This window comes from Clinocottus analis, unplaced genomic scaffold, assembly GCF_023055335.1.
Source record: "Clinocottus analis isolate CAN_PGR_092001 unplaced genomic scaffold, fCliAna1.0.p SCAF_7, whole genome shotgun sequence".
Taxonomy (NCBI): Eukaryota; Metazoa; Chordata; class Actinopteri; order Perciformes; family Cottidae; genus Clinocottus; species Clinocottus analis.
The window spans coordinates 9,618,897-9,630,600 of NW_027176229.1; the positions used below are offsets into that span (position 1 = coordinate 9,618,897).

At 38.5% G+C, this 11,704-nt stretch overlaps 2 protein-coding genes across 5 annotated transcripts in view; one reads left to right on the forward strand and one right to left on the reverse strand.

Annotated features, from left to right (window-relative positions):
• Positions 1-6,878, forward strand: part of LOC137805469 (transmembrane protein 150A-like) — a 7,304-nt gene extending 426 nt beyond the window's left edge. Inside the window, exons 2-9 of one of the 3 annotated variants that reach the window (XM_068605423.1) lie at positions 378-425; positions 551-637; positions 1,101-1,168; positions 3,081-3,208; positions 3,304-3,481; positions 3,997-4,136; positions 4,322-4,428; positions 5,491-6,878. In XM_068605423.1, the coding sequence (XP_068461524.1) occupies positions 378-425; positions 551-637; positions 1,101-1,168; positions 3,081-3,208; positions 3,304-3,481; positions 3,997-4,136; positions 4,322-4,417 (745 nt within the window). In that variant the 3' untranslated portion in view covers positions 4,418-4,428; positions 5,491-6,878. Of the gene's footprint in view, positions 1-377; positions 426-550; positions 638-1,100; positions 1,169-3,080; positions 3,209-3,303; positions 3,482-3,996 lie in introns of all 3 variants that reach the window. The other 2 variants (XM_068605422.1, XM_068605421.1) reach the window with 2 other exon arrangements.
• A 1,196-nt stretch (positions 6,879-8,074) lies between these two features.
• On the reverse strand, positions 8,075-11,284 carry rnf181 (ring finger protein 181). 2 transcript variants are annotated; one of them, XM_068605318.1, is made up of 6 exons: positions 11,209-11,284; positions 10,536-10,663; positions 10,313-10,449; positions 10,011-10,126; positions 9,816-9,890; positions 8,075-9,710 (listed from the first exon to the last, which is right to left on the reverse strand). In XM_068605318.1, exons 2-6 carry the CDS (start codon positions 10,619-10,621, stop codon positions 9,651-9,653), a joined length of 474 nt encoding a protein of 157 aa, XP_068461419.1. In that variant the 5' UTR covers positions 10,622-10,663; positions 11,209-11,284; the 3' UTR covers positions 8,075-9,650. The 2 variants fall into 2 exon arrangements, with proteins under 2 accessions (XP_068461419.1, XP_068461420.1); XM_068605319.1 differs by lacking the exon at positions 11,209-11,284 and adding an exon at positions 11,149-11,179.
• Between the last annotated feature and the right edge of the window lie 420 nt (positions 11,285-11,704).

Here is an 11,704-nt window from a genome sequence, read left to right on the forward strand (position 1 = left end):
AAACCCTCATGACGTCTTCAGCCTAATCGTGAACCTTTCCCCTCAGGAGACATGCCAAGTATGTGTGTAAAATTAAACAGAGACAGTTTAATGAGAAGTCTGAATATATCAGTAAAACAGTTATTCATTAAAAATAAATATGTTTTTCTTCCAACAACTTGATAACAAATTAACGATGGAAATCACAAACAGAAATGTGTTGATACTATTTGAGTATATTCACCTGCTCCATTGAGTATTCATTTGAGCTGAATGATCCTTTTCCTTAAGCCCAGTATAATATTCTTTCTTGATAACAGTTCACCTCGAATCATTTGGGATTAGTACGCTGTGTTGCCATTTCATCTTTTTTAAATTGTTGTGTGTTTCTTTCAAAGGTATGCCATGGCTGTGATGAATCACCATGTTTGTCCTGTGGAGAACTGGTGAGTGATTTTCCTCTTTTGATTGGAGGAAGTACTAGGCTCAAGACTGAGATTTTTATTGTAATTTCTGTAGGCACATTCTCATGCCAGTTAGGGAATAAACTGAATTTATTTTGTCACTCCAGGTCTTACAATGTAACATGCACAGAAGAGCTGGCCCGACCGGGCTTCCCCAAGACATGCTGCACCATCCAGGAAATCCCCCTCATCAGGTCTGCTGTTCTACCTTTCCTCGTCTCTTTGTTTACGCAGTATACAAAAGCAATTGTGTGTCAGCAAAAGCCCTGAGGCATGAATTAGCACCTCGTTAAGTTGTGGCTCTTTGACAGTCATTAACCCACTCTTTGCAAAAACTGTATTAGTTTAATCTGCAATTAAGCCTCTAACCAAGAGAAAATACAAAAGCACTCTTGTAAAAAGGTTTCATGAGACTGGCAGGCTTACTTTCAATTTAATTAGAAGAAAGGGTTCGTCTAAATTTCAGTTGTACATCTCGATGTGAAATCGGTGTGCTTGTATTTGTGTAGTTCACAGGTGTGTAATCATAATCACTTTGTTTATTCCTATACATTTTCTGGAAGAAATACAGACATGTGGTAAAGGGATATATATGTAGGTATATGTTATTCTTCTACCTTTTAATACTAAGAGCTGTTTTGTCTCCATTTGCTGCAGTAAATGTGGCTCCTTCCCTCCTGAAAGCTGTCTGTTCAGCTTGATCGGCAACGTTGGAGCCTTCATGGGTAAGGCCTCGTTCTGACTGAATCTAAAACTATACATGCACAGTTCTTTCTTTAAATGAATAGTAACATTTTAACCAAGAGTTAAATGAAATGATTGAATCCACTGGCATGCCTGTATGCAAAATATGAAGTTACTGCATTATAATAGAAAGTATAACTGCATCATCTGCAGAGATGGGACAATTTTAAGGTACTCAAACCAGACATACTCCTACTCCTTTTTGGCACAAATGCCCCATTGATAAGAAATGTAATACAAAAAACATTCATCCTGGACGCGAGTAAAGAATGTTGGCAACATTGTTTTTCCCCACCAGCACCCATGTAGTGAGCTTCAGAAGCGATCAGTCGCTTCATATGTATTGTACAGATAAGAGCATGGTATCAATCTTTTTATCTAACGCCCAGCAAGATCATAAATAAGCATATTTATTTTCAAATTGTGTAATTATTTCTAATCCGAGGACCAAAAAATGACATAGATATGATATATATGATATATTTTATTTTGTTATTTAATAAATTAAATATTTTTAAAATGTTGTAGTAGAATGGCAAATAATCCATTGCCTGTACTTGAATGATTTTTTAAAAATATTAATAGTTTAATATATAATGTAAAATTGTTAATCTGCGATGTACTCTAAATAAAACTGCTGCCTTGTGCTCTTTCACACAAAGCAACAAATCGGTATAGCTGAGGTAAAAAAGTGTCAGTACCCGCTGTCCTTTATGTGTGAATATTAATCCATAGTGCCCACAGACACCATCCACTAACCTCTAAGAGACTTGGAGGGGCTTGAAATAGCCTGTGCTCTCTAATCAATAATGAATGCGGCTTTCCTTCCACTTCCCCCTCTGTCCTCTCTTCTGCGTGTGCCCTCCATGGCCTCCCCCCTTTCCCCTATCTTCTTTTTTCACCACTCAGCTCTGCCCCAATTCTCCCCTTTCTGCTTTAATCGTTTCCCTCCTGCTGTTTTCACTATCAATTATTTTTTTAATCTTTTATGTTTCTTCTGTTTCTTTTGTTTAATTGCATTTTAAATTCTACATTGAACTGTCTTTACGTCTTTTCTCAGCTCCCTTCTCCCTCTCACTACTCTACAAGCTGCTTGGATGCTTTAGTGTTTACCTTTTATAACTAACTGTGTTAAAGCAGAATTTTACTGTTTCACTGCCTTGGTTGGCTTAGTTTTCAGAATATGTCCCCACTGAGACGGCTGTTAAACAAATCTGTCTAAGATCAACAGAATGATTGTCCACCTTTTTTATGATGCGTTATACTACGGCTTTTTTTATTACATACTATGACTTTTATTATGACATTTGAAACAACATACTTACTATGATGTTTTCTGTGATTACCGATGACTTTTGATGACACGCTATACTATTTTCTGACGTTGTTATGGCATAGTATTCTCTCTTTATTATGAAGAACTCTACTACGACCTCTTTATGCCTCTCTGCCCGAGGCAATATGTTTCAACCCACCTATACATGCGTAAATCTGGAAGGCCTGGAGGGAAATGATTTAACTATAGTACAAACGTCCACTTAGACTCAAGCTTGAATTGAATACAATTTGGTCACTGCAGTCAAAGGTCAAGATCACCTCAAGTCTTTCTCACACTTGTGAATGCCATGTTTCAGGAACACCAAATGATTATGATGACTATTTTTTTTTTTTTAAACTGCCCAAATCAACCTCAAGGATGAACTGATGAAATTTGGTGGTCAAGGTCACGGTGACCTCACAAAACACTGTTTTGTGGCAATGTCAGACAAATGTCAAATAGAAAAAGATGTTGAAGTGACTGGCCTGTTTGACGGAGGCTGACAACCTTGAGGCCGTAATTCTAGTTTATCTTATGCGTCATGGATGCAGAGTAATTCTTCCCGTGTCTTGCAGTGGTGATGGTGTGCCTTCTGCGCTACGCCCAGGTGATTGAACACAGCCACAGGTGCTGGGTCAACACCAGCGCTCTGGTGTCCGGCTGCACCAACGCTTTGGGTCTGGTCATGGTGGGCAACTTCCAGGTAAATATGAATTGTTGGTCATCTTTTGCTTCCTTTTTCTTTTTACCTCAAACAAGTAGAAGCAACCCCTCTGACTAGTCTGTTGTGTTTGTCAGGTTGATCACGCCAAATCGCTACACTATGTGGGTGCTGGTGTGGCATTTCCAGCAGGGCTGCTGTTTGTGTGCCTGCAGTGTGTGCTCACCTACCGGGTGGCTGTGACTGCCCTTGACTACTGGATGGCCCATTTCAGAGTTGCTCTGACACTGGGAGCCATGGTCTCCCTCGTCCTCAGTATCCTTCACTTTCTAGCACCCTCTTGTTGCGCACATGTAGTAGTTATATACTGTATTTTATATCTAAGCACAACATTGTATGTGTGTGTTTTCACAGGGGACATTTTGACATGAAAAGCACATTTGTAACTAATAACATTTGTAACTAATGACATTTGTGACATTTTATTGGGTTCAGCCATCGTTAACATTTTTGGTTGCAGTCTGATTGAACATCTTTTTGTTAATATCAAAAATGGTGTTGTTTATAATGAAGGAAGGGGTTGTTGAGGTTTGATGGTGGCTCCACCTTGCCGTCCTGAGGCATGCAGGCTAGATCTCCTCCTTTAAAAATGTATTGTATACATGTTATGAACTTTGTTTTCTTCGTGCACTCACAGTCCGATTTGAAAATGATTGAAAATGGTGCATGATATTTTGTATTCTCTCCCTCTGCCATGAGAGATTTGGGGAAATGTTGTTTTGCGCCTCCATCTACCAGATATGTTTATTCCCCTTAACTTGCCCTCCTAGGCGGGATTTTCTTCATCCACGAGAGCTTCATCCTGCAGCACGCTGCAGCCATCTGCGAGTGGGTCTTCACGGTGGATATCCTGGTTTTCTACGGCACCTTCACCTACGAGTTTGGCACCGTCACCAGCGAGACTATGATGGTAGGCCTGCAGCAGTGTCACCACCACGGTTCAGGAGTTATCATGGGCCCGAGGGCCCGTGGCTCGACACTGGGTGGGGCGACTAAAGGGGGCCTTAAGTCCCCCGGGGGAAGCAGCACGTCCACACATCTCAACTGTACGCCAGAGAGCATAGCCATGTTGTAGCTCTGCATTGTTGCCCAAAGGTTTGCAGAGGTGCTTCATGGGCTCACAGAGGAAGGCAAGGCAACAGATGCAGCCTGTGGAGGAAGAGAGGAAGTCCTGATATCTTTAAGCATTGAACCAACACCAGGTAATCTCATCTGTAATGCTGTACTTTCTTTTTTTCTTTCCAATGTTGGTGCGAGCCACTGCAGTCAAATATCTTGTAGCGACGTTGAAAGGAGGTTGAGCGTGTGGTGCTAACTTGAGCACTGGAACCATGAATGTTTTTTTGACTGGAGTCGGTTGTTTCTTGAACAACTCTGGTCACATCACTGGTGTGCCCACTGGTTTTTCTCCCCTGCCCAGACGCTCCTTCATAAACTACCCAATGCTCGGCCTGGCCCACCTGTTTTGGCCTTTTGCTTATCTCTGCACGGCACCATTTTTTGAATGAGAGAATAACAATTTATGATTGAGTATTGAATTTGCATAGGAAGTTCAAAATATTGAATGTTTGAAAAGTGAACAGTTAACAGTTATGTATGTTCTACAGGCTGTAAACTTATGGCTTTTTTAATCAATCAAGCATAAACTATCTGTCAAATGATCGGCAAAAATCATTAATTTCACTCGACAATTTAATTGGTTGCACAGATGATTTCGAATGCAAATTTTGATGGTATTTTTTAAAATCATTTTACAAACTGTATACATGTATTATGAGCCACTATAATTCTTGAGGTCATCATTCATGTTATTGTCATATGAGTGCTGGATTGCTGCGTACAAACCAACAGCGCTACTCTGTTGTAAGGACGAGGGCCGTGTGCATCTCAATCACTTATATCTGCGACTCTCCAAAGTAGTGTCCCTTGATGTCATTCCATTATTTTCCCACATGTTGCATGATCTGATGATTTATTTTATAACATTTACATTTCATGCTATCTTTTTATTTCATTGACTTTCAAGTCCGGTGCAATAATTGTCATCAATTGTCCGATAAGTTCAACTCCACTGGAGTGAATAATGCCTTTTTCAGTGTGTTGGAATTGAAGGGCTTTTTATTTTTTAAATTTTTTTAAAAGTTACACCATGTGATTTTAAGTGACCTACATATTATAGTAAAATAAGTAGATGTGAAGGTTAAAATGTAATCCGATTAACACATTTCCAAAATAACGTAGTCCACACGCTGATTTGATTCCAGGCTGGACGCTTGGAAGCCTTATTTGAGTTTGGAGAAAAGATCTTCTGCCGTCTCAGTAGCTCAGGAGGAAGTTGTGTCCACAGGAGTTAACTGACAGGTGACTATGATGCTTGTAGACCATGTGACATAAACTTCATGGCGTCACCAGTGTCAGTGCAGCGTTACAAACTGACAGTACCAAACGGGCTGCAGACTGAAAGGAAAGTGTGTCGTATATTAAGGTTGTGTATGATTTCCCTTTTGCCAATTTCTCTAAAAGTGATATTTACTTTTGTGAATTAGCTTATCACCAGACTGCCACAAACTACTAATGCTCAAACTTAAACTGACTAAGCCACCCAATTTAGGACACACTCAAACTAAGTGAGTGAGTTATTTGTCTGTAAACCCTAGAGAAGTATGTTTCATAACATACAGTATTCTACCCCCTGTGTAGTGTTGATACATTTTTAACTGTCTAACCACTGGATGCCAGCAATACACGTTTAAAAAAAGGTCACATCACCTACCTCTTATCTTTTGTGGGTTTGATGTTCTCAAGGAAAAGCTCAAGTTCCAACATGTTTTACATCTTCAATGGTGTTTAAAAGTGTTAAATATGATGGTAACTCAGCATCCACAGCTCGATCCACAAAGTCTTAAGGATTTGCTTTTCACAGGACCTTGGATCTGCTGTTACACGAGCTGCGCAATCATATGTCGGGTCAGTGTCACTTTTTGTGCAAATTATTTAACTATTCTTTCTGGGACTGCAGCAATCCTGTCTTGTTCTGCAAATCTTGCCAAAAAAAAGACTGGAATCCACTGGAGTTTTGATTGGTTCTCTGTGTGTCAGCAGCAGGTGTGTGAATTGATAAGCGAGCACTGTTTCAGCCTTATCCCTCGTTCTGTGCCAGGGGAACATGTTCAGATTTTCATTTATTTTTCTTGTGTTCAGCTGTAGCCTATTTCACCAAACTGTAACCAAGTCACACGGTGTGACTACAAATGGCAGCTTGTATTAGCCCTCACATCAGGGTTGGATGTATTCTTTGAAACCATCTTTTCCATATTGCCATCTTCCACATGCCAAAATTTGAAGGTAGGTTTTACAACGTGTTGCTTTTTCTGTCAAAATGTACACTCCAGTAAGCTTTCATATGGTATCTTTGTTGATGGAAGAATCCTAATATTACAAAAAGCTGATCTGTACATGTCTTGAACTCTTAACATCAACACAGAAACAATGTCTATACAAATGTATTATACATATTCCCTCAATTTGAAAAATGTCTAAGAATGGTAGTCAGAGAAATCCCCAAAAATACGTCAACCCAGATTATTTTGTTTCCTTTTTATAAATTCTGTAAATATGTACAATTTGTCTATCATTTAGGTATTTTCTTTTGACAGAGATTTATATTCAAATATGAAATAAAAATGATAAATTATATGTTTTGCATGGATTGTCTTTGAATCACAGAAAATTGTCTTTGCACTCCTTTAAATTGCTGCTTAAAGCAGAACGCAAAATGATGAGCGCATACAGTACTTTTACATCCAGTATAGAGACGGTGTGGAAGAGTGTCGGTATCGTCCTGAAGCCTTTGGGTGGTTATTACCCCACTTGCTGGCCCTGTGGTCCCACCGAAATATTTTATTAATATTGATATATTTATGATTGGACTTTATTTAGATGGAGCTGCCAGTGAACGTGTCTTTTACTGTTTGCCACCTTTTTGCTGTAGGCCAAGTACCTTGTGTTTTATCAGTGTGAAATTAATAGGCAAAAGGTGTGACCTGCAATAAGTGTAAATATTTAATAAAGGGTTCAGCTCTACAACTAAACTGAAGACATAAATTCAACCGTCAGGACCTCAGTTATAGTAAATATAGTAAAGTCATAGTTTAGTATGTCAGACATTTAATAAAGTACAGGTCATAAAATATATCAAAAAGTAATCGTCTGTCATACAAAAAGTCTTGGTATAGTATTTTATAGTATGCCAACAAAGTCATTAAATAGTTATTGTATAGTAAGTCATACATATAGTTTCCATTAAAGAGTATGGTATACACCACACTGCTAAACTTACTGACTCCACTCTTAGTTTTAGCTTTCCTTCTATGTTGACTTTTAATTGGCTGCACAGCCCAGGTTAGTGATGATGTATATAAAAAGCTAAATGTATATGTCATAAAAATGTTAAGAAAGTCATAACATGTCATAAGTCATACTATACAGACACACTCGGAAGCATGCACACCCACGACCGATTGCATAATCCTCCTGGTGGAGATAACAATAACATGGTTCTTGCCTTTGAAAGCATATTTATGTGTTGAGAACATATTTTCTGTTATGAAGCAATGTCAGGCGTTCAAGCGATATCTACAATTTGTATATAGCTGATCACCTGACTGCCTCGACCGGCTACTGCTCAAACTAAAGCGCATTTATGTCACCCAAATGAGGTTACACAGGGTAACCAGTCGAGAGTGCGTCAGCAGGTGTATGACTTGATGCAAGTGTATTGTTTCAGCCTCATCCCACGTACTGCAGCAACACAGAAACAATGTCAATACAAATGTATAAAACAAAAACTGATGATTTAGTTTCCTTTAATATATTCTGTAAATATGTATGAATTGTCTATCATTTAGGTATTTTCTTTTCCCAAATTTATATTCAAACAGGATATAAAAATGATAGTTTTTGCATGGGTGGTTCTTATAACAGAAAGTTGCCTCTGTGGCCTTATAAACATCATCAGTGAATTGCTGCTTAAAACAGAGAGCAAAATGACATCATGGTCATACGGTACATGTTGTATTGACAGTGTGAAATAGTATTGTATAATCATGAAGTCTTTGGGAGTTTTTTTTTTATCTATATCTATCTATATCTAATAGAAACAATTTTTGGCATATGAGAAAGTATGGCTAACTTCATATATACACTGCTGGTTAAAGATCCCACCTAAGTTAAGTCAGCAAGGTTGCAGGTTCAATAATGTGTGTTACTACGTGATGCACAAATAGCCAACAGGGGTGTTTCCCATATTATTGCAGTAGTTTAGAAATGGTATCAATCTACATGTGCTGTAGAAGTGTCAAAACCAATCCAGAGCAATCTGGTTATGTTATTATTGCTCCTCTGTCTAGGCCAGAAGAGAGGAGTTGCCTCGTAAACGTCACAAGACCAGTTAAAGGGGAACCAAACAATTTTACACAACAAGGTCAGTTTAGCCAGCATGGGGCGGGGTTCTGCTCAACCAGTGGAAGAGTTGGATAATGTTTTCTGTGGCTCTAGAAGAGTGATAAGTTTGTACCTCGGCTTGAAGGCAACACACGTATTGAAAGCCTGTGTGGGGATGGAAAGGTGTGGGCAATAACCCGTCAGGGATGGTCTGACATAAAATATATAAAATATAAGTGTATACTATTCATATTGCATTGCTGGAGTGCACTTTCAAAATGTAATTCCCTCAAATTGTATACATTATTTTTGTGGAAAAACAAAAAGAGTTGGTGATTAAAATATATTGTGTTTAAATAAATCATATAATAATTTGACAAATACAACTGAACATGTTTTTTTGGGGTGATAAAAGCTTATAGATTTAAATCAAAGAGGAATAAAAACAGAAATGTTTCAGGTCCATTGTTGGAAGCATACTTTTTTTTAAATATTTATACCCCAACTACATAGAAAAAAACATTTATTCAACTGAAATATGAGCATTTTCAATGACCAGGCTGCATTCATGCCATGTTGAATGAATGGGAAGATCAGAAATATTGTCTGTTACCCCAACGGGAGCGGCCATACTTTAGTCCAAGATGGTTACCCCAATTGCTAGTCTTGAGGTCAAACCAAATTTGTTTATTTATTCTAGATATTCTTAATTTGGGATTTTATTTAGATAAAGCTGTCAATGATGGGGGCTTTGCCGCTTGCAGTTTTGTTGTCCTTCTTGCTCAATAGTCGATAGTGAAGAGGCCATTTGTATTTCTGACTCATGACTACAGACATAAGGCTGACATTAGTTTTCCCCATCTGTATGATTGAATTTAAATTCTGCAAAAAATGGCATGAATGCAGCGTCATGCATTTCCTGAACTTTTCTTATAATTTTCTATAAAATGTCATTGTGTTGTGTCACCACAACACGGTGAAGTCATGTGTACATGGATCCATGTAAGTCTTCTAGCCTGTGCTCCCTCTGTTTTCTTCTCTCCTACAGGACAGAAAACAATATTCAGCCAATGACTGATGCTATACTGAAAGCACAGCTAAAAGATGAGGCTCATTTGTACCGTCCAAAGCATATTTACATACTCACCTTGTCTTTTTTAAACTCCTCATACTCTGGATTGTCAGTTGGTAATTCGAGCCGGCACAGAGGGCAGGAGTTGGTCTATGAATGAAATCATTCAGCAAAATATTCAAAAGGGTACCACTTAAGTAGCCTCTCCAAGTTTTCCAGAATATGTCCGATGTGGAATTTAAATCTAAATGATACACTTGTCAGCTTTACCTTGCCCAACCAGGGAAGTATACATCCCGAGTGGAATAGATGTTTGCAAGGCATTTCTCGAACTGTCTCTTGATCCTCGAACTCCAGCAAACACACAGGACACTTGAGACCTTTATCTGTATGAAAGAATCATAATTAAATCCCTCCTTACTTTCTCTCAACCTGTCTGTAAGCATGATCTCTCCCTCTGCCATCATAAATGCATTCATTAAATATCAGCAAAATATGACTGATAATTGTTAAATATCAGTGAAATATGACTGATATTTTATAAGTATTCTACTGAAGCAGTTGTCTGTCACCAGCTTGCTCTGGAGAAATGATGACCACAGTAAGGGTCTGAACAGCAGTTTTGGCAGCTGGAGGAGGAAGGCGCTGATCCCAGTCGGACAAGTCGAACGCCCCCGAGTCAATCAAGTCCAAGCCCTGCATCAAAGACCTACACACAAAGACCAACCGTCCACATCACAACACTAGTGATCAATGTAAAGCATTACAATGTGTTTGAAGTGCGTTGAGCCTCACCTGGCCAATTCAAGCAGTGCATTTTGACGATACTGTTCCTCTGGGTTGGTGGGCTCACAGTTGTGTTCATCAAAGTAGGACGCCATTGCAGTGCCGCCAATATTTGAGTCCACTTTGCATTAAGAAACCTGAAATACATATGGATGTTGTAGGTTAGCTACATTTAAATTAAACTTTTTTTTTTTTAAATGGCTGACATTTTAACAATACACCTGAGGGATTTGTCAAGACCTTTTAAGTGATGAGTTACTCCTGGACAGGGACACCACAGTGCTGGAGGCCCAACCATCTGGTTTTATAATCAATGTGAAACCCATTCACAAAATGTGTGACCCTATATGATCTGTAAATACTTGATAAGGGCGCTGCTCTACAACTGTATTAAAAGCTTCAATCAAACCGCCAAGACAGATTATTTACTTCATCAAATACACATGACAGACAATGACATTCATTTTTAAAAAAAGTTTAACTCACAACGTTACAAGGACACATAGTTGCGTGTTGGTTAACGGTATTTAATGAGTTTAGTAAACTTATAACCGAGGTGGATAAAGTCTGACGCCAGCAAGTCCTTAAAATGTATTAAACTTGTACAATTACACATTCTTACCTGTAGAAAATAATTCATTCACACATTATCTGCCACACTTAAAACATTAGCTTGACTTACCTGATATGTTAGCAAAAACAAACATGTCATTCTCCTTAGTATGACGATGCAAACCACCTGATATTTTAGTCCAATCACAGTACAGAGGAGCTCCCGTTTCTTCTTCTTCTCCACATTTTGAGGCGCTTGGCCAACAAGAGCGTTGCTTTAGCCCCACCACCAGGCACCGGGCGGGTACTTTCTAAAGTTATATAAAGTCTGTTGCATTTTAGTCAAAACATCTGGTTTACTATCTAAATTATTTTTTTTTGTTTGAATGTTGTGGCAGTGGTAATTTTCTGCATTTCTGTATTGCTCATGGATTAAAAATAACCTAAAGCCAGTGGTCAATCAAGCACTTTGTTAAAAAAAATCTGTTGTGCCCAATCCCTGTTTGAAAGAAACCCTGAACAGAGCAAAATGTTTAATTTTTTTGTCATCTTTGAGGAGGAAGTTGGACTAATGTTTGTGTTTCTTGAGTGGACATATAAAATGTACACAACAAATAAAAAAAAGA

Bases quoted from the DNA above. Each gene is read 5' to 3' on its own strand.
- rnf181 (XM_068605318.1), bottom strand. From the start codon at position 10,621: ATGGCGTCCTACTTTGATGAACACAACTGTGAGCCCACCAACCCAGAG. The intron at 10,450-10,535 runs GTGAGGCTCAAC...CTTTGTGTGTAG, and splicing joins GCACTGCTTGAATTGGCCAG to GTCTTTGATGCAGGGCTTGG. The intron at 9,711-9,815 runs GTGAGTATGTAA...TCTGTCCTGTAG, and splicing joins AGGAGTTTAAAAAAGACAAG to GAGAGAAGAAAACAGAGGGA.